This window comes from Vanacampus margaritifer, chromosome 5, assembly GCF_051991255.1.
Source record: "Vanacampus margaritifer isolate UIUO_Vmar chromosome 5, RoL_Vmar_1.0, whole genome shotgun sequence".
Classification (NCBI taxonomy): Eukaryota; Metazoa; Chordata; class Actinopteri; order Syngnathiformes; family Syngnathidae; genus Vanacampus; species Vanacampus margaritifer.
In genome coordinates, this window is record NC_135436.1 from 15557866 (window position 1) to 15580968 (window position 23103).

The 23103-nt window shown below is 38.5% G+C and overlaps 1 protein-coding gene across 2 annotated transcripts in view; it reads right to left on the reverse strand.

Moving 5' to 3' along the window:
• Positions 1-23103, reverse strand: part of LOC144052380 (leucine-rich repeat and fibronectin type III domain-containing protein 1-like protein) — a 155757-nt gene that overhangs the window by 38132 nt on the left and 94522 nt on the right. For both annotated transcript variants that reach the window (XM_077566381.1, XM_077566380.1), the window contains exons 3-8: positions 19464-19682; positions 18083-18234; positions 17055-17308; positions 16643-16886; positions 16405-16562; positions 14925-15311 (exon numbers count right to left, since the gene is read on the reverse strand). In XM_077566381.1, the coding sequence (XP_077422507.1) occupies positions 14925-15311; positions 16405-16562; positions 16643-16886; positions 17055-17308; positions 18083-18234; positions 19464-19662 (1394 nt within the window). In that variant the 5' untranslated portion in view covers positions 19663-19682. The remainder of the gene's footprint in view (positions 1-14924; positions 15312-16404; positions 16563-16642; positions 16887-17054; positions 17309-18082; positions 18235-19463; positions 19683-23103) is intronic.

Below are 23103 nucleotides of genomic sequence, written 5' to 3' on the forward strand. Positions count from 1 at the left end.
CACGTACGATTGCCCAGCGGTTTTGCAGCTCGTTCTACCCGGTCTCCGGTCTAGTGTCAAGGTAAGCGCTGATGATGATCATATTATGCTGCTTAACGTTGTAGTGTATTGATTGCTGTTTGCGGGGAATAAAAGACACCATTATTCTAGCAAATCGAGTTGTCATTATTGCTGTTTGCGGGGAATAAAAGGTACAATCATTCTAGCAAAGCACAGGTGTCGATTACTGTTTGCGGGGAATAAAACGTATGATTATTCTAGCACAGTATAAAAATGTTGATTGCTGTTTGCGGGGAATAAAGGACACAGTTATTCTAGCAAAGCATATCAAGTCTCTGTGTATTCATTGTTGCCGCCGACGACTCACGATCCTGCATAAAAATATAAAGGTAAAGTAGTGTTTTCCACAAAACACAAGTAAATCCTAGAAATCTAGTAAATCCTCATTGCATGACAGATTGAAATATGACCTTAAGTTTATTCAAGTTTTAATTGCATTGTATAATGTTTACGTTGTTCAATGATAACAATTGCACCATTGTCACTAATCTGAACACTTTCATTGCCTCGCTGCCGAGGAATTTTTAAAACGATAACCATTTGGTAAGAGGCTTATGTCATTTTGACATTTTGTATCTAATGATGCTATAAGGGAAAGGCTATCAGTCATAAAGTTGTTCCATTTCTTTTTTGTGCCTTCTTCTCCCTGCACTGCATTCAGTAAATTGCTCTGTTGCCTGTGTGTTATTAATCCAGCTTTAACACCAAATCATCTTACCCTAAAACTAAGGTTTTGTACCACTGGAATAAATAATGTTTAACTATCCATGTATCTGGAAGAACTAAAGACATTCTGAGTTGCAATACCCACAATACGTCATCAGAATCTGTTCTTCGTAACACAAGTTTCATTTAAGCACATTGGGGCTGTTGAGTGAGATTTGTTTATCCTGTCTATGTGTACTATTTTTACTTTACTAGGGAAACAGGAGATTAGTGGGATTACTGTCACTACACTGGAACAAACTGTTTCTAATAGCTTTTTAGTGAATAGCTTTACATCTACAGTGGGAAAACTTACATTTGCCTTTCTGCACAATCAAACCTGAGTCCCATTTGCACTCCACAGCTGCCCCAAATTATGGCAGAGGTGGGATTTTATTTGCTAAACGACCCATGTACATTATGGCCCTAGTCACATGCAAAAGAGTCATGATGCCAAGAAAATACTCAAATTGTCTTCTACCAGCGGTGTTCACATGGTCTAGATCATACTTTTCAGTGAATGTGTGTTCTATGCAGCAATTTGCATTAGCATACTGTAGATCTGAAACTACCGACAATGGAGTGTGTAGTCGGATGTATGTTATTCTATTTGCCAATTCGGTTTATACTGAAGGGAGAACAAACATCTGTTCTTATCTCTGTTTGTCACTTCTGGCTTTCAACTCTGCTTCTAATGTGTACTGGCAGGGAGAAATTATAAATTTATGAAAGGAAGCATCGCAACGATCACACAATTGTAGATGCTTCCTTTTTCAACAAGAAAATGTAAATGTGAGTCAAATAATGCTTTTATTTACAATCAAAAGCCAAGACAAAAAAATGTATTTACAATATTCCAGACTTTAGCAACCACTGTAGATCACATCTCGGTAAATATTTGAAATCAATTGTGCATTTATAAACAATGAAACGTTGCACAGCTTGAATACATATTAGCTGGAAGTGAGCAGATTTCGCAATGACACATAAATCCCCCCAATAGTCTTTGATATGCAAATTTAGTTTTTACACAAACTGCAATCACAAAAGCAGGTTTTAATGTAGCCCTGTTCAATCAACAGGGATGTGTAAAGGTTGTGCATTGGGTGCCGAAGCACCTGCATTTTTCCCATTAATGTCAAAATGCGTGTGTGTGTGTGAGTAAAAGTCTGTATGTGGCCTTTCAGCAATAATGTAATGTCATGTAACCCATCCTGAGAACAAAAAATAGGTCAAGATAATACCAATTAAGGAATCAATAATGTTATAAGAATTTGACCTGGCGAGTGTGTGAATGTCAGAGGGGAGGGGCTGTGGTAAGAGGAATGAGCCGGTGGAAAGATCATATGGCATAACAGATTCCGCTGTCAATATGTTCTAAACTACTGATTGTAAAATAACTTCTGTTGTTAGATGTGTGATAACCTAGCGCTCATCCTTTTGGAGGTTGAGATGTCATGAAAAATATTTACTTTTAAAAGGTGAAATAGCTCCAACAACCAATACTATGCTTGCTAAATCCAGCATCAACTCGGTTTTGAGTTTCAACATGTTGAATATTCATTGCTTATTCATTGGAAGTTTAATATCTGAGGGTATAGTTACTTTAACTTTTTGTGATTAATCAATGAGTTAACTTTAACTTTTAAACCTTTGTGCCAATTGACCTAAAATTTGAGATTTAAAATCTGCTTGGTTAAAATTTTCAGATTTTTGGGGGATATTTTTGCATTGAATGAATGACCGTGTTGTGGCTACAATTTAGCATATTATTCTATTTAAATTGTGGGCAAAATTAATTTATTCCCCCCCCAATGTCATTGTCTTGGGTTCTGTAAACATCTCCCGTTCCTTGAAATAACCAAGCATAAGACATTTCAGCTAAAAAAAAAAAAAAAAAGTACACATTGCAATGAATTTTATAGTAAATTCTCTTCTTCCTATAAGCAACTGTCCCTCCAAAAGGTCTCTTCATACCCATGTTATCTTGAGTCCTTGAACTGTACAAAAGCCAGACCGGTCAATTTTTCCGTTCCCTTAGGCTGACAAAGCAACATGAAGTGCCTGCTCCCAACTGTCAATCAATTTTATCTAATTGTATGCCAAGAAAGTCACATTCCTAAAAAGGGTACAATTGCCAATAATGGTGAATTGAGGAGAATGGGAATTAATGCAATTCAAGTCATCCAGGTTCTGGTAATCCTCAGAAGTTGAAATGAAGGCCAGTCATTGAAGAAGTAGCCTTTGAATCTACTCTTCTTCATTGGGATTTAAGTGCTACAATGTAATTGCACTGGAACTTTGGATACAAATTTGTTTGAATTTCACATTGTAGAAAATAAACCAGACCTGGACATCCAATAGGGAATATATGGTATGATAAAACAGATGCAGCATAGCCACTTTGATGCCATAATTGCAACCAACACTGAGGCAATGTATGTTCCTCTACCTCACTTGGTTTGTGCCCTCCTTTGTCTGCACGTCCACTTCACTTTGTGAGTAATTTTTCCCGCAGCCCGCTTTAAGAAACAGAAGGGCACATTGCTAATTCTGCGACCTTGAAACACCAGACGACAGAATAATGTGAGTTGCTTGTAAATAGGAAAAATGGATTTTGTTCCTTCTTGTGATGAAACTACAGGTACAGAGACCACATTTCTTTCCTCATTCTGAATGCATGGATGACCCACATTAATAACAGTAATTTGAAGAAAGAATAATCAAATAGCCAATCTCTATGTTGATCACAGGGTGATGGTCCTCCCATAAACTGATGCTATATCTCTTCTCTCCTGCAGCTGTGCAGGTAAACACTACTGCCAACTTCTCCAAACTGACATATATTTGTGTTTGTCCATGTCTGTCCGTACGTCATTTTGGCCTGCGTGAGTGGACGCTCCTAAACCAGCTTTAATAGGCTATATTTTCAAAAGCCTCTGCCAGATTTACTACCATTTATCAACACAATCGATCCACAAACTGTCCATGGCCCATCAAGCACAGACAGTCTAGGGCTGAGCCAAAGAGTGAAAAAGATGGCAGTGAGAGAGAAACAGAGGGAAATGGAGTCATTTAAAATGAGGCGTGAAAAGTGGGAACAATGTGTTAAATAAACTTCAATTTAAAATAGATGCCCCACAGACTGAATGAGAATCTGGCTTGAAATATGGAGCATTAGAATGACAAAAAGATAGGAAATGAATGCAGTGGGATAACATTTTGTGGAATGAGCAGTGTTGACACTGGGGAGAGCGTATTCAGATCAGATGGTGGATTAAAGCCTAATTTTGCATCAATCTAAGTGGGCCATAGGGGGAGAGAGTGAGGCTGAGGCTGACGCTTGTTAATGGCTTAAAAGTCTTATAAAGGCTACTGTAGGCCTTTGAGTTCAAGTTGTACTCGATAGACACTACAAAGTTTATGTGAGATCCGGAAAGCATGTGTTTCATTCAATACCGTCAAGTTGATTAGCCAGGCCTGATTAAATGTCTAATTTGAATGTATCTCTAGTCACGCTGCTGTAATTCAATACATAAATTTATAGGTGAGTGCAATGTAGTTCAACTCATATATGAACACTAGATAGATAAAATGTGGGCCATTACTCAAAATAAAAATGAACTTGTATCTGGTAAGGCAAAACTATTTTATTAAGAAATGTATCAAATTATTCTCTTTTTTTAAATCACAAAGTCTCTCTCAGTATACTACTGTAAACTCTAGAATCATTTTCTGTTACGCTGTATTATTTCAAGTTTTCTTTAAATGTTTAAAAAAAGGTAATATTAAAGCTTTTTCTACATCATGCATGCTCCACCATTGCCCAGATGAGTACGAAGAGCCCTGACTGTTTTACTCTGACTGCACCTATTTGCTTTTGTTTGCAGCTTTTGTGTGCACACTCCACAGTTTCTTTGGGGATGGAAGGGGTGGAGATTTTCTTACCTCATTTGAATGTCTTCCTTTGTCAACTGTGGCTGTCGCTTTAAGATTGTGCATGTACACCATGAACGAGCCTGACACAGATGTTGCAGTTACGCTTTGGGCCAGAGGTGGCAGTCAGGAGTAAAAAAGTGACAAATTGCACAAAGATCCTTTAAATCTGCGTCTTTTATCATCACTTGATACAAATTACATTGCTTGTATCTTTTTGTTCACAGTGTCTTTAGTTACTAAAACTTTACAGCATAAACCTATAAGGCCATTTTTGTTCTATTTGTGTCAGGCTAATGTGAGTCAAATAGAGTTTCATTTGTGTCCCAGTATGGCCCTGCAGCAAAAAAATTAGAAAGTAGATGGACACACACAGGATTAGAAACGGGCTAATCTTACATTTTCTAGCACTAAGGCTATAGCCTGGAATTTCACAAGCATGTTTTTCAAGTGATCGCGACAGAATGACTGTCAGCAAGTTGTATTAGCTGATTTACAGTTACTTTATATAGTAAATGTGAAAATATTCAAAGCTCTCCACATGCTCATACTGCGAGATTAAGAAGAGCATTTTTAAAGTTAGGGATTCCTCATCCTGTTCTGATTGGAGAGGCATGCATTAAAATGGGATTAATTTAAAAGCATTACATCATGTATGAAGTACGCAGTGGTGGAAAAAATACTATATATAAATATATATAATTTGAGTTGATGAAGTTCAACCTGCAGCATCAGGGGAAAACTTTGAGCTATTTAATGTTTGTCCTGTTATGATCACTGCCTGGCTGTGCTGTAATAATTCCTTTTTTTATCAGCATGCAGCAACATTGTTTTCCTTTCAGAACTCGGTTAATGAATGAGGTCAAGGTGAATAAAGTGTTTTTCATCTTGAGAAGTCGGTGACTCGTAAAAGCTCATTCACCGAGACCCTGTGAAGATTTCTGACAGCAGATTCTCTCCATGGAGCTGAGTCCTTCCTAATGAGGCATTGTTCTACCCATCCACTCTCCTACATGCCACTCCCTCTGTATTTTTTTCAACCTTTATTTAACCAGATGAAAACCCATTGAGATCAAGATCTCTTTTACAAGGGTGACCTGGCCAAGAGGTGAACAACACACGTCATTAAAAAACTGAGGCTATATATACAATACATTTAAATACATTTTTCAAATCCATGATGTCTTAAAATGAAGTGCATACATGTTATAGAACAAATAACAAATCATAAACACATGCAGTGCTGAGTGGTGCCGCACTGTTTATCAGTCAGTATGGATCGAAAAGCTCCAAGTGTAATATTTTACCTTCTATCTTTCAATCTTCTTCATCCACCTGTTTTTTTCTTATCCTCACCCTTTTCCCATCATCCCCTTTAACACAGTTTCATCTTAGCTTTTGCGCCATTCAACACTTCTTTACTCCTTTTGCTCATATTCATCTTTCTCCCGCCTGTCGCCACTACTTTTGCATCTCCTTTCCCCTTAGCTCAGCATATATATATATATATATATATATATATATATATATATATATATATATTATGGAACTTAAAAGGAATGGATTCACTGTGGCTTTTTGAAGTAAGCGCAACTAGTACAGATTGGGCAAAGGCCAAATGCTGAACAAAAAAAAGTTATATTTTTTTCAATGAACATATGGGAATATTAAAAGACCCTACATGATTGCAATAAAAAGAAAAACATTAACATACAAGAAACACAAAGAGTAGATTGAAAAAAATGAAAATTCGTGATGACATCACCATTATTTACATGAAATTTTAAGGGAACATGCTATATTTTATATACAGGTCTTCCTTTAAAGTTATCTGTCTGTTTTTTGGGGGAAATTTTATGCATCAAAAGAACTAATGTTATTGGTATCGGTGATTATTCAAGACTTGAGTAGTCGTACTGATATCGAACAAGTATTATTTATTGTAATTATAGCTATTTTCTATATAGTTTATTTTATTTATTTATTTTTATATAGTTTATTTTTTACTGTGATTGGGCTGACAATCAGATGAGAGTGTACCCCGTCTTTTTGCTAAAAAGACATCTGGGATGGGCTTCAGCACACCTGTGACCCTTCTGGATAAGCGATTCAAAGAATGGAATGGGGATTTTTGTATTGCAAAATATGGACACTGAGTTGTTTTAAGGTACTTTAATTTCTCATGTACGTGTGTACAATTATTTTTTTTTAAATGGACAATCGACACAGGACTGAAGGAAGGAGGAAAAGAAGGAAGGTAAGAGCTTGTAACAGACAAAATAGCACGTCAATATAAATACTTTCACTGATTGACAGAATGCTAACCACATAAAAAGAAAAGCATGACAATATAATTTGGGATAATGCACGAAGGCATGCATATGTGTATTTTTAGAGGGGGTATTCGAATAAGGGACACAAAAGGCTATAAAAAAAAAGAAACAAGAGAATGGAGTTGGAGCACGAAAGCATGAATAATAGAGCGATCAAGCAAAGGAAGTGACGGGGAATGTTTAAAAAAAGACAAAAAGATACACAGAGAGGAGCAGTGCAACCAGTGTTAGGTTTCATATACCAACAGGAAAAGGATAGATCTTTCCATGATATACTACCCTTTCCTCAAAGCATATCGTCAATATCGTTGCTGGAATCAAGTTTCCTGTGGATATGGATTCATATGTGTTCATGTGCTAAGCAATCAACAGGACACACGACATTGTATATTTTTATCGTATTTACAGTTTGGATTCTGATGCAGTAATCTTATCAGTTCCCTGAATCCTAAACTGAGGGCTATAAAATAATATCGTTCATATCGTCATTTTTAGGATTTTTTAAATATTTTTTTAATCTCTATGCATTTCAATAGGCATTAATTATACAGTTTTTTTTTTTGCTATTCATGGGCCGGTCCAGTCTCTATCTCCTGCGAATGGCGCCCGTCGACTTGGACAACATTGGTCACATGATTATATTTATGCAAATCAAACTGCTAATATTGTCTTTGGAACAGCCTCAGATAATACAAACTGTTATTTATTATGTAAAGGATGATTGCTAAGTGTGTTATAACATCTTTCAACTCAGAAAACCACATAAAAGAGGTCAAAACTGATTGTTATATTTGCTTACATTTTATTGAGTCGTAGGAGCTAAGCAAGATCATCTATTATCCCTATTTACCATCCAAATCCTCTTTAATTCCTGAAACCCTCGCTAATTTGTCATCTTCTCCTCCCCTTGTAGACTCCTTCTTTGAGATGCATCATCTTTCCTTTTATCCTCTCTCCATCCACTCTCTTCACCTCTTTTTCTTCCTTCCCTCCTCTCCGCTATTTTTGCACCCTAATGCTGTGCCCTGATTCTCTTTAATTATTATTTCCTCCATCCATGAGGATCTGAAGCCTGGGTGGGGGCTGGGTTGTTAGTGGACAGATGAGTAGAGAACTGGAGGGTTACGGGGGGTGGGCATGTCGCTGGATAATTAAACATCGATTTGGGACGATGATGAAAACAGCAGCAAGACGCCAAACAAGAGGATTATGGGTTGGACAGCCGCCGGCTTTCTGCTGAGTTCAGCAATCCTCCAAGAGCAGAGAGAGGAAATGTGCGGCAGGACAAGGGAGATGAGAGGCCAAGCAGATGAGAACATGACTTAAAAAGTATGGAAAGCCAACCGACAAATGAAAGGAGAACACACAGGGAGAACGAGATCAGTCAGGCAGGAAAACTGTTTGAGAGCAAACATTCCCTCATCTAGGCCGGAAGTGGGAGACATAATGAGAGCTAAAATGTGGGGAAAATGAGCGCACTCAAACACACAAATTATGCAAAGTAGAAGGAGAGACAGTCTAACATGCAGACATGAAGAAAAAAGGGATGGAGAAAGCCTACGGACACATAAGAGAAAGTAACAAATAAGACCAGGCTTTTTGGTGTCTGTGAACTACTGACTCATTATGTGGTTGCCACAAATACAGTAGTGTATCTCCATGTTGGTAAGTGCATGTGTTTCCTATTTTGGTCTAGGTGTGCATAAAGTGAGTCATGCAGTTCGATACCAAGAGCATTCAATAAGTACACAGCACATTTGCGTCTTTGTGTGCTAGCAGGAATGAGAAAAGCTACATAATACAACTTCCTTAATAGAGAGGTATGCACAGGTCAAGGAATACCCTATTGTAGCGCTCCCAAACAGACAATACAAAGACCTCCACCAAGGCCAAATTGTTAACACATATAACCACAAATTCAACAGCGTAATTCCTGCTTGGCTTTTGCACCACCCCTGTCAAAATAATAATAAAATAAATTAGAAAATAAAAAATAAATCTCGTCAACCATTTTGAGTAGTCTAGTTGTCCTAGTATAGCCTCCTTGGCAACAAAGGAAACAAAGCCCTGTAGCAAACAAACTTTTCCTGCAGCAGTCTGTGTGTCTTTGTCTTTGCATAGCCTACTTAGCTATCTTTGCTTTCCCTTTTCAGCAAATTTACATTACTGACCCACACTATTACTGACATCTATAGAATAGAAACCTCATTCAAACCCTAAATACTAAGATGACCAGAGTTTGATTTCCAAAAAGAAGACACTCTGGACAGCCTTGAGATACATAAATGATACTCAAATGTTTACTTAAAGATGCCATAGATTATTTATTGTAATTATTCTTTCTTTTTTTTTTTCTTTCTGGAAAGCTCAGTATTGTTCATTCGGTAATTTTACCGATTTGACATGTCATCATCATTGTTCTCTCTTTTTTTTTAATATATATATTTTTTAATCAATTTTTATTTTGTATGTGGGTGAGAATGTGCATGTGCGTGTGAGTGTGTATTCATTAGTTCACCTAAAACCTATTAAAAAATCCCATACCGTTCACCTAAACCGAACACTTCAGAACCCAGCTAGAGCCGTGAGGCCATCAGGAGACCCGAGGAAGGACCAAAGAAAAGAAAGGAAAGTGAAATCCAGCACTGACCAATATTGTAATTATTCTAACATATGCCTAATCTCTAGGAGAACAAAATAAACATAACATAAAAAAACATAACTCTAAAATTAAAATTCAAAAAACAATTTAGTTAACAAAATAAAATAAAAACCAAAATGCTTTTTTTTTTTTTTTTTTTTTAAAAACTAACTAAAACTACATTATATGTTTACAAAAAAAAACAAAAAACTATAATTACAGCGAAAATGTCCTTCGTTTTAGTCTTTGGTAATTAATTTAATGTATGAGTCTTTGGCAATAATTTTAGATGTAATTTTATGTACATTTATTTTGATATTAACTGGAATTAATCTGTGTGACAGACAGACATTTCTTTTAAACGAAAACTAATATTGAAACTAACTCAAACTAAACTAAAGCAGAGCATTTTTTAAACAACTAAAACTAATACAAACAAACAGAACCACCCTGAAAACTAATTAAAACTAACTAAATTAAAAAACAACAACCTCAAAACTACATAAAAACTAACCAAAATGAAAATTCCAAAACTATAAAAACCCTGGCTCCCAATTATTTCTAATAGAGGTGGGGTGATCGAACATAAGCCACGGCCACATCTCTGGTTTGGAAGCGCAGAATGCTACCAGAGAGCTAAACTCTTGGGTCGCTGACATAGCTCAGGACTTTATTTGAAGGCTCAGGAAGTAAGGTATGTAAAATAGATCTACAAAACAGACATAACATTCTGACTACCCATTAACAAAAAAAAAAAAAAAAAACATCACAGCAAAATGTAGCATGAATGAAAATGGACAGTAGCTTACATTGTTCCCTATTAAGATATGTTAAACACACACGCAGACCCCCTATCTTTTTTTTTTCTTTCTTTTTTTTATGGAGAGTTCAGTATTGTTCATTCGATTTGACATGTCATCATTGCTCTCCTTTTTCTATTTTTTATTAAAAAATTAAAACATTTTTTTTTATATATATATATATATATTTTTTGTATGTGTATGTGCGTGTGTGTGCGTGCATGCGTGCATGCGTGCGTGCATGCGAGCGTGTGTGTATTCATCAGTTCACCTAAAACCTATTAAAAAAAAATCCCATACTAATAATATAACATAATAATAAATTGCCAAATGCAGAAACATCAATGTAAGTTATCACGATGTGGTGGCTCTCGCTAACAGACAGAATTAAGTAACCAGAATTAGGTTAAAAAAAATCTATATACGTAGACCATGTTTCTATAAATTTTGATATTTGTTTTTTATTTGAGGCAGACACCCTATCTGTTACACTGAGATAAAAATTGTCTTATTCTCCCACACAAACCACAACATGCATACTCTGCTTCATCACCTGCTCCAATGCTATCCCCCGTAGAGACCCAGTCATCACCCACCAGCTCGCACATGCACACACACTCACATACAGATGTCACTCGTTTTAATTAACATGATCACTGTGGGCAATGAAATGCGGGTGGATTTCATGGAAGACTGCACTCAGCAGCGACTGCAATGTCCGGATGAAGCCCCTGTGGTGTTGTCTGTATTAAGTGTTGAACATGCTTGCAAAGCAGATGAAGAATATACCTAGACATATTTTATGCCACGCCAGTACAGTTTAAGAGTCATTATGCTTTACTGAATAAGGAAACTTTGCAGTTTCTCTTGCAAAAGAAGTTTCCAAAATTTAACATTTAAGACATTTAATTAAATCAAGCCCTAATTGATTAGAAGCTACATGCTTGTAGCATACTTCAATTATGAGCTAAGTATGCACATTTCTATCCTGTAAATATGGTATGCACTTGTTCCTGTATTCCTGAAGAAAAAAAATTCTGGTCGTGATACGACTAGGGGCAGTCATTCATTCATTAATCATTAGGATTCATATGATCTTTTTTTAATATACATTTTTCTTTATCTTTTGTCTTAATTCCTTCATATGGCAGGACAAAACAAAAATGTTCTATTATGAACATTCTCTTATTAGAACTGTAGATTAAGATTACATGATTTTGAGAAAGAAAAGATTAAATCAAGATGTGTGCCTGGATTTGTCAATAAATATCCAGTAAGGGCAGGTATCGTTCCCGCCTCTGCATGGGAAGAGTAAAAAAAAAAAAATAATAAATAAATATATATATATATATATATATATAAACATGTATATATATTTGTATTTTTGTTATTTGAAAAATATTTTAAATTGATTTTCTTTTTCAATTCAATCATGCCAATGGTTTGATCATTAAAATTAATAAAAAAGATGAATTTGCATATTCCATGTTCAAACACATGGGCAAGAAAGGAACTGAGGCATTGTACTTTCAGTGCCTCCAGCGACTACACAAACACACACTAATTGCTGTTTGTCTTTATATTCGTGTTTTATCACACATACACTGCATATGCTGATGTTCAACTGTCTGTGTCTAATATATTTAATTAATGTGTGTGACATATTTAAAGTTTCTGATCGGTCAGAAAAGCGACTCAAAGTGTAAATAGAGTCAAGAAAGGTCTCTATAGAAGCTTTGGCGGGTTGAGGGCATGCAGACCTAGCCGCCATCTTTAACTGGGAGTCCCTGGTGATCTTTTTTTAGTCACCTGTATTGAGGTAATTGTGTTTGGCTCCAATAAATTAATCGTGTGTTACCGATTTTGCCACAGCTTAGTTTGTTAGTTAGAAACATCAGACACATGGGTACTTTTGTAATCGGGGCTTTACAGTGTTTTAAGTGGGCCGAAATGCACCGGTACGGAGCTCCGGCACTTCTAAATATCTCCCTTGAGCCTCCAGTTACTTCTCAACATGCAAAGAACGTACTATCAGCCTTCCGGTACGCTTGACAATGCATTTTTTCTGATCCCAAAAAGATGTTCTGGTGAGCGCCACTAATCCACTGATTTACATATAGTATGAAAGTCCTACGCTCATCACATCACCAAGCGCACGCTTAATCCAGTTACCGTAAAGATCTGTGCTTGACGAGAGAAGCGCGCATACGTCATTCAAGTCGGCCGCTGTAAACGTGATGCTATCGACTAGCCCAATGCTAGCAGACCCTAACGTGTGTCTACAACCATAACTCTTGAGTTAAGGAAGTAAAATAAAAAACGCTACCATGCTGTCCTGGCTCAAAGCTTCAAAAAGATCACGGACTCTGGGGTGGATTCGCAGGCTGATACAGCACAGAGGTAAAATAATAATAATAACCTGTGCTACTCATGCTGAAGCGAGAAGTGAAGCCGGTGGCGGCCATCTTGCGTTTACTTTTCACATGATTTTCTTCCTCTCCAGCGAAAATACCACCAGTCACGATTCACGATACTGAAATAATACTCTGAATGGTTGAAGCAAGCAATGAACTTGATTTGTAATGGGGTATATGCCACAGAGAAGGTGGGACTTCCGACTTCTGCGTGTCACACACAGGTGCTATTTCCGCTGTTTGTGACGTGTGGGCCGCGTCCTGGTGCTTGCGCTTCTGCCCTTGTGCCCCTCGTTTGCGCGTTCCCGTCGATGGGTGCGAGTGTGTGTGGAGTTCACCGATGCATTTAAGAGAACTGAAATGCCCTGTGCGCTTGCACTCATCGGTGGGAGTGCGCGGCTGGGGTGCGCAGGGGTGGGGGTGCGAGTGTTGGGACGTGGCCTGTAAGTCGCAACAGTGGCCGGAAACGGCGTGCATCGGTGTGTGACTTACGGAAGTTGGAAGTCGGTGGCATCTACCCCATTGATTTGAATTATAACTAAAATCTTTGAAAACAATTAAGGTCGAAATTGAAATGTTGGCTAATCTTCTATTTTGGGTTCATATTTAAATATTTAACTCCAGCGGATTCAGTGCCTCACCTGTCATGAACCTCACCTCACCTCACCTCACCTCACCTCACCTCACCTCACCTCACCTCACCTCACCTCACCTCACCTCACTATTTTGTCACCCTTCCCTTTTAAAGAAAAGTAAAGTGCCTCAACCCTGTTAATGGATATTGACCAAAGACAGACAGGAGGCGGGAGGAACTACAAAAACAAAACATGCGCATGCACTTATTGTACAGTGCTTTTTATTTTGTACTCCAAAAAGGCCATGAGATGACACATCCTCTAATGGATTCTGAGCATGATGTTAAGATAAATCATAGAGATAGGTTTGTGATATATCTAGACTTTAACGGAAACATGTGTTGCACATGTATTCACTCATGTTCGTCATTAATTTTTAAAGAAAATTTACAAGTACCGTAAACCATTGTTTTAATTGACAGACTTTAGAGCCCCGGCCCATATTGACCGTGGTAGGCTTCACACAAGGTGTAAAGCTCCCAAGATGAGAAGACCAGCCACTCCTCCCAATGCGGAGGCCCTCGCAAAATGAAACACTGCAGCTAAAAGCTAAAAGACAACAAATAAAAAGGTTGAAAGCGACGCTAAAGGACAATATGGTAAAAGGAGCTAAAAACTAAAAGGCTTAGATTAATAAATTATAAGAGTAAAAGAGATAACTTAAAAGACACACTACAAAGGTGTGTCTTGTGCCGTCTCTTAAAAATATCAACAGTCTCTACGGACCTTATGTCTTCTGGCACGCTGCAATTTAATGACAATAAAACAAGTAAAGATGGAAATTTTATATTTATGCAGTACACACACGTGCATGTACTCCCTACCAAAATGCGTACCCACTCACAGCTTTCATTCTAACAGATATAACTTTCCACTTGTGGCATAACCTAACATTGCTCGTGTTGCTATGGATATCGGCGAGTATCAATCAGTTCTCAAAAATTTCCCAGGATTTTCTAAGACATTTACTGTATGTGAACATGTAACTAGTGAGAGAGCAAGACAGTGAGAAAATGTTAAGATGCTCTGCTGCATTCACCAATCAGCCATAATCTACAATACCAACAATAATAAAAGAAACAAAATCAAGAAAAATATCAAGTTTCCTCCTCCTCAAATGTGGCTTGCTTAGACTGTCAGTAGCTCTGTTTCACTGCAGACCTCTTCCTATTTTCAGTTGATTAGACATTTGCTACCGCATGACTGGCTAATCTCCATGTGTATCATCTATCATCTGCTCTCAACCACAAGGAAACAGCAGAAGTGCCCTGATTATCAAACAAGCAAATGCACACAGACACGCAGGCTGTTTGAGGGTTTTACAAACATGCCTAAAGATCTGTTATGCAGAGGGACACTTTTTTTTCCTTCTGAAAATGTAGGTATGTAGACAGACCAACCTGTACACCAGTGTGTCATCCCCTGAGCTGTTGTACTGGACCTGGAACATCCTGACTCCTGACATAGTTGTCTGACTGCTCCATCTAATTAGGGCAGAGTTTCCCGTCAGCTCCACCAAGGAAACCCTGCGATCTCCTGCTCTGCTCTCATTGTTCGGCATCAAGACTTTTGATGAGATGAGGATGTCAGATGGAGCAGGTTCTCTGGTCTCTGACGGGTCTCTGCTACGGCTTGTGCTGTTTGCCAGATGGGGCATTGGTGTAACAACCAGTTCCACTCTTCCTGTGGATTCACCTGCCGCATTGGAGGCAATGCAGGTGAAGTTACCTGCATCCTTTACAGAGGTGACATTGATCTCCAAGCTTCCGTTTGGTAAAACCAATGTTCTGAAAGAAATCATATATAAATATTCAAATTTGTTTTCTCAATATTTAAGCCTGGGAAACACAGTGGAAAACTTGGTTAGAATGTGTGCCTCGGAGTCGAAAGTTCTGAGTTCAGATCTTGGCTCAGACATTTCCATGGAGTTTGCATTTATTTCTTCACATTCCAAAATCATATGTGGTGGATTAATTTAAGAGTCATTGGTGCAAATGTGAGTGTGAATTATTGTTTGTGATTGATTGCCAACCAATGAATGGACTGGTTGTGTACTCTGCCTCTCATCCAAAGTCAACTGGGATACGGCTCAGTTCATCCGTGAACCTGAACAGGATAAGCGGTAAGAATATGGAAGACAAGATATTTAAGATGAGGCGCAATGGTGCGAATAAGGATGACTGGGAGGATATCTCAGTAAATGAGGGTCTGATTTGGGAAATTCCATTCCGTAATCTTCAATGGATTTGCAGGTAACATTTAGCATTAACTGCTAAAATCCATTAAGTACGAACATGCATGGTCTGAGTAACTCTGACTATGACTAGAACGACTCTTTCCAACAATTCCTCAAATAGCCCTGTCATACATATAGAAATTACTGGGTTAAAGCCTATGTGTAAAAAAATAGCTATTCCAACAACCATTTGGGATATTTATAGACAACCAGAGAAGGTAAAAAAATAAAAAATAAAAAATAAATCACAATCAATCCATCCATTTTTTGACTATAACTATGACAATATGACTCTTTCCAATGATTCCTCAAATAGTCTTGTCATACATTATAGAAATTACTGGGGTAAAGCTTTTGTATAACTACAACATCTGTTCTAACAACCTTTTGGGATGTTTATAGAAAAGTAGAGAAGATAAAAAAAATCATAATCAATCCATCCATTTTCCATAATTAATGCTGGCGCGCTGGAGCCTTATCCCAACTGACTTTGAGTGAAAAGCCTTGTTGACACGATGTACTCTATGTATTCAATCAATGTACAAAATGGTATGTACACATCAAGAAATGCCCCACCTCATCTTTTACAAAGAACAAATAATGACTATGGGGGATTTGTCACAGAATGAACCTCAAGCAAATACCTTGTGCCATTCGAGATTAGCCGCCCTTCAGGACTGATCCAGTGGACTTCTGGTTCTGGATCCCCATTTGCTTTACATTTGAGACTGGCCGGTTGGCCTTCCATAGTCGCAGTCTGAGGTGACTTGCGGGTTAACACTGGTGGATCACAAATAAATTCCTAAGGAGAGAAGGCATATGTTCAAATCATGTAGCAGATGTATTTTTGCATGTGTATTTATTTATGCAATACAAACTTGCCTCTTCAGGTATTGTCCAGAAGTATTTGGCACTTAGGTCTGGGGGTGAAGCACACGTCTCCAAGTCATCCTCTCGGGTCAGCCTCCTCAACCACAAAAGTTCACAATTGCAATGGAGAGGGTTTCCACCAAAACTCAGAACTAAGGATGACAGGGGACTGCCTTTGGATTTTGCATAAACTGGGATTCTCAGGAACAGAGGGTCAGGAGGAATTTTTTTCAGTTTGTTGGATGTCATGTCCAGCCTGTAAAAATGAATGGGTATGGTTTGATAGTCAGCGATAAACAGGAAACAGATCTATACTCATCCAGAGTAATGTATGCTTTCAATCCCGCCACAGTATTAGCTAGAAGAATGTATACATTGAAGGATCATACTATTACATTTAGATATACAGTTTTTTTTTTTTTACCTGGCAAGTTTGTGTAGGTTGGTGAAAACTCCTTGGGGAACATTTTCAATGAGGTTATGATCCATATTTAAGGTATTGACATTTGTAAGGCGTCCAATTGTGTCCCAAGGAGCTTTTGCAAGATTATTGTAGCTGAGGTCCAAATCCTCCAGTGTGGACAGAAAGTCATCAAAAGCATGGGGAGATATGGAGTGGAGCTGGTTATTGGCCAGAATTAGATGGCGAAGGTTGGTGAGACCTTTGAAATGATCATCCTAAATGAAGGAAAAACAAATCAATAAAACTCTACAATATGTTTAGTATCACACACGTCATTAAAATAACAATAGCTACATTGGATTTACTCAACTTTGGAAAGCTCTCAATTTGATTGTTCCTGCTTTAGGTTTTAATAATGAGCTTAAGTGGGACAAAGCTGTGGTCACTTCAGTCAAAATAAATTTGATCAAGCATGAACATTCTATTCTGAACACTGGCTTCAGTGCATTTGCAAGCAACCACTGGTGCAATTTGGTTCACTTCTGTTCATGAGTGAAAGCTGCACTAATCAGCATTTAAATTACAGCATTATTAATATATCCATCCATTTTCCTTACTGTTTATCCTCACTAAGGTTGCGGGTGAGCTGAATTTGGGCGATCGGTGTTGTTGTACACTCTGCCAACACAGACCTTATAGACAAACAACTATACTCACATTCACACCTATGGACCAATGAATCTCAGTTACTTCGCCTAACTTCAAGGGTAAACACAGCCTGGACCACCTTTTGACCAATTCCCAATGCATTTCATCCCCACTTTCAGCTCAAGCACTGAATAAAAGCCACATGCTCTTGAACCGATGATCCTGCTCTAATGCTTCTAGATCCAATACTATAAAAGTACTCAGCGTGTAAAATATTTGTGAATCTTGTTTAGTTATATGTGTGTAATAACTAATAAACATAAAATGTGTGTGTGTAACTTCAATATTCAAAATCTGAATATCTCAATTCAAAACAAAATGATGACATCCACTGAGTTTACCTTAATAACAGTTAACCTATTTGAGTCTAAATGGAGCGCTCTTAGTCGCCGCAGGTCATTGAAAGCTGAAGGAAGGATCTGACTAATGGTGTTTCTGGACAGCGTCAGATGCAACAGGCTGGTCATGTTAGCAAAGTCCTTCCTCCGGACAGCTGGAAAAGAACAGACATAAATATAATGGATTTACTATGGCTGAAAGCCTTAAAAGAAATGAAGTGTGTTTTTAATTGCTCGCATACAATTAGTTTTCTCTCTAGAGTGTATGCCGCCCACCAAGTGTAAACAACCAAGTCAATATATTTTTTTTTTTTTTACAAAATGTGTCTGTGAGGGAGCCAACCTGAATTTTGCCAAACACAGAGATTGTCCGACCATGACTTGGCAGCGAGGCAGGTTAAAGATCTGCCCCTTCTGAAACACTATCAAAGCCAAAAGGTCAGTAGGGCTGCACTGTGTTTTGATGAGTCGACTACACAGATCTGCAACCTAATTGACAGCTGTAATTCCACCGATTTGGCGATTGCTCCATCCATAGGGGTCATGGTAACAAAACCTGCACTTGTACTTGCCATTGGTCGAACAGTATATTGGGCGTAGTGAGCAATGGATGCTCACTTGCATCAGACAAGGTTACTCCCTTAAAAGGGTCTAATTTTGGCAGGACAAAAAAAGGGGTCCTATTTTTGGAATATTTTGATGAAAGCATTTCACAAGATGGGTATTTATTTATTTAATTTACCTTATTTTAAAGGCACATTTCCTGTTAAAATACAGTAATTAATCTTGAGACAGAAATCAGTCAGTGAATGCATTACGTGCCACTAACGATGTGAATAGCTCAAATCTCACAGCAAAAGTCCATCTTTTGAAAAAGGTGGAAAAACATCATACACAGAGTTGAATGAATACTGAAGTTAGGAGGCAAGTTCTTGATGAATAAATACCTTGGCCTTCAGTAATAATACAAAATGTACCATTGCAGATCCAGCTTTTTTACCATGTTTAAAAGATTCACTCAAATAATATTATGCATAGAAGTAATAAATTAGCAAGCAAAAAAAAAAGGGTCTACATAGTCCAATGCTCAGAGTACAAGGTCGCTGTATAAACTAAATAACTACAGCTGTGTGAACTGTGAAGAGGTTAATAGTGCAACAAGGCACAGTCAGAAGTGGTGCAAGCTCTTTTAGTCTTCTCGTTTCATTTGACTCTGGGCACTTAAAATATTTTCTTATAATTCAGTTATATGTCTAAAGGGATGGATATTGAGTGATACTTTCTGGTATGAATTAAGAAACTGCTATTGCTCAATATGTTGGTGTTTTAGCATTTCGTACTGCAATCACTGTAGGGTACCAATTCATTAATGTTGCTACACTACCTGTGATGAAGTTCTCTTGAAGCCGTAGCTCCACGGTACGTCGGTCTATTGCGACAGGAACAAATAGCAAGCCTGTCTTAGAGCAGAGAATTGCGAGCGATGGCGACAGACTCTGGCACATACAACGTTTCGGACACTGCTGTCCCTTGCATGCTGCCGCCAGCAACAGCAAAGACAACCAAAGTCGTTCCATCATCATCCACCGGAAACCAGGTCTCTCTGGAAGAAAGAATGAGATGAGGAAACAGAATTTGTTTATATCACTTAAGGAAATCCAGCACTCACTGTGCGACTGGTTGGTAATCTGTTCATGATGTACGCTGTCTTTTTCCCTTAAACCTTATCGGAATGGCTTCAACTTCTCTGAACACAATAAGTGGTATAGAAAATGGATGGATGGAACTGAAAACTGAATTTTAAGCCTTTGAACTTTCTTTTCTAATCACACAAAGTCAACAAGCTACATCCATCCGTTTTCCATACCACTTCTCCTCCTTCGGGTCTGGGGTAAGGTAGAGCCTATCCTAGCTGAATCGGGGCGGTACACCCAGAACTGATGGACAACCAATCACAGGGTGCATATAGACAAAAAACAATTCATACTCACATTCACCCGTATGGGAAACTTCAATTAACTCAAGTGTTGTCCCATGCCAAATCACCCAGTGGATTAAACCAAGCAGATTTTGATTTATTTATTTTTTTTCTGGGGAGAGCTCAGTATTGATCATTTGACATGTCATCATCATTGTTCTCCCTTTTTTTTTGTATGAGTGTTTGTGCGTGTGTGTGTGTGTGTGCGTGCGTGCGTGTAAAAAAAAAAAAAGAATTCCCATACCGTTCACCTAAACCGAACACTTCAAAATCCAGCCAGAGTCGTGGGGCCGCCAGGAGACCCGAAGAGGGACCAAAGAAAAGAAAGAAAAGCGAAGCCCAGCACCGACCAGACACCACCCACCGGGCCACTAACCAGAGTCCTTCACCAACCCCAGAGACATCTAAATTCCAACAAATCAGGGAGACCTCAAGGGCCCAAAGGAGAAACTGAGGAAAGGTAGAAAGGACAGATGAAGCAGAGTGAGATCCACAGACACCAGCCTCCACCGAATCAATGACCTGAGGGAGAAACAAATTGTGTCTGAGTTTCGATAGATGCTGGTGTGGTGGATCTGGCATGCATGAAAATCTCCACCAAAGAGGGGAGCCGTCGACCCCCGCCAGGACAGAGCAAGCGCAACACCTCAGGGCCCCCCAGGCCGCGTCAGCGCCAAAGGACGACCCCCGGGCCCCACCGGCCGGAGAGCAAACCCAGGAGCAGGAGCGCCCCCCCCACCCCAACGCGGCCCGCGCCCCCAACCCAACGCAGCAGGACGGGGCACTGCAGGCCCACCAGGCACCCCACCGGCCCACAACCCCCACTCCCCCCACGACCACCCTCTTGCTACTTTGATACTTTGAGTCCTGTTTGCTGCAAAAAAAAAAAAATCTCGGAAACGTTATACAAAGTATGTTTTTGAAAACATGAAAGATAACATTTCGTGAAAATGTTGTTATTGTCACATAATCCACAACGTCAATTTCAAGGTCAACTGAAACAAAAGGACAAAAGGTTACTAAAATGTGCACCAATCTTCTAAATGATGTTGAATTTCCTAAGTTTTCACCAATGCCTGTTTAGTGAAGATTGATCTAGTACTTCCTGAGATATACTGTAAGGGTTCAAATGGTTCACTTTTGACAAAAATATCAACATTCCCAAACAATCCCCCAAATCCCAATTCTCTCCTCCGATTGACCTAAGATTTGAGATTTTGTGTTGTGCGCTTTCACTGACAACAACTACACGAAATCAAAATCTGCTTGGTTAGAATTTCTCCGATTTTTTTTGGGGGGGGCTAGGCATGGAACGACCCTCGAGAAATAAGCAAACTCCACACAAGAAGGCCAGACCTTGAATTTGAATCCCCTGCCTCAGAACTGTAAGGCAGATGTGCTACCCTATAACCACCGTGCCACCAAAAATGAACATGATTACCTCTAATTGTAAAAAAAAAAATAAAATAAAATAAAAAATAAATCAACCAGTTGCAAACTACTGCGTTAATGTCAGATATCGAAGATGATCTGGTTTTGCTTATACTGTATGAGTCTAACAGGAGTGAGGAAAGATCATGGCATCACTCTGTCACTCGGTTTTTACAATTGAAAAGTGCAGAGTGAGGTGGGATACCCCTTGAGGCACAATAGGTTTATGATGACATTCGAGAACTTGCTTAGCTAACTTCTTTGGTTTGAAGCTTGTAATTGATTTTACATTCTAAGTTATATTTTTTTCATGTAAACTTAGTTATGTCCTCATTTTCATCTCGTCTACTAAAACAACATCTTGTAGTTTCTGCAACCCAAATCATCCTAACTGCATGCTATACTTTGAGAGGCTGCCTGACATCTTACACACCTTCCTGTCAAATATTTGAAAGGAATATTTACCTTGGCAGCTTGTAGCACATAAAAATGTCAAAACTCTTTGCAGTTTGCACTTTAATTATTTTTGCTGCAGTCTTCAAGGGATCTTTAAGTGCTTTGGGCAGCTAGTTATGTGACAATTTCTATTTTTACCCATACTTGAAACATGTGATGTGCTATGAGTGGGCTCAATCAGACTACATTATGATGCACAGTTTGAATGTTTGACTAATCAATAACATTGAACGTCAGTTCTGTGGGAGGCTTTTCTGCTAAATTTCTATACTTTTTGTGTTTTAACGCAATATTTACAAACTTTTTGTAGCCTTTGGTTGAAGGAATACAAATCAACAATGGTCACTGAAATAATTTTAAAATGACAATATCGGAATTTGCCAACATGGATGTTAACAAAGCACAAGGCTTCAGAGATAATGCCCTTTAGTAGGAAACAAAACAGAAGCTTTTTGGAAAGTCGATTGAGCTTGTCTTGGCAGACAGGCACACAGAATGGAGGAAGTTCGGTGAGCTGTTTTGCTACGTCTGGAACAACATGTCTTGAATCAAGATACAACGAAATCTCAAAGCTATCAAGGTGATCTGGAGATAAATGTGCGCCTATTGTCAGAACAGAAAGTCGTGAGTCCTCCAAGTTGACCTCTAAGAGTCTTGTTCAACTGAAACAGACTCGAGAAGTCACCCATTTATAAACGAACAGCTAGAGCAGTTTGCTTAAGACGAGTAGGCCAACAGATCTGTTGACCTTATTTATTTTCAATTTTTTTTACAATATGCTCTATGGGGCCCCACTAGTCAAAACATGGTTAAACCGTAAAATCCACCCATTTTTATCCATCTCACGCAGCGGTCATTTTGGCACATGCTGTCGATTGAAAATGACGTCACAGTGCATAAGGGCTCAGCTTGTAAACATCACATGACCAAACCTAGAAAACAGGTGAGCCGTGATTGGTCAGTCGCCAGCAGGTGGCAAAATGGCCGCCGCCTTAGATGGATGAAAATGGGTGGGTGGATTTTGCTTTTAAATTCATATTCCATAATATAATATTAATCAGAATGTCGTGATTAGACTAGTGGAGACACATAGAACATATTATTGTAATGAACATTTTTTATTTGACTTCTCGACTTGAATTGTTTGATTGCAATGATT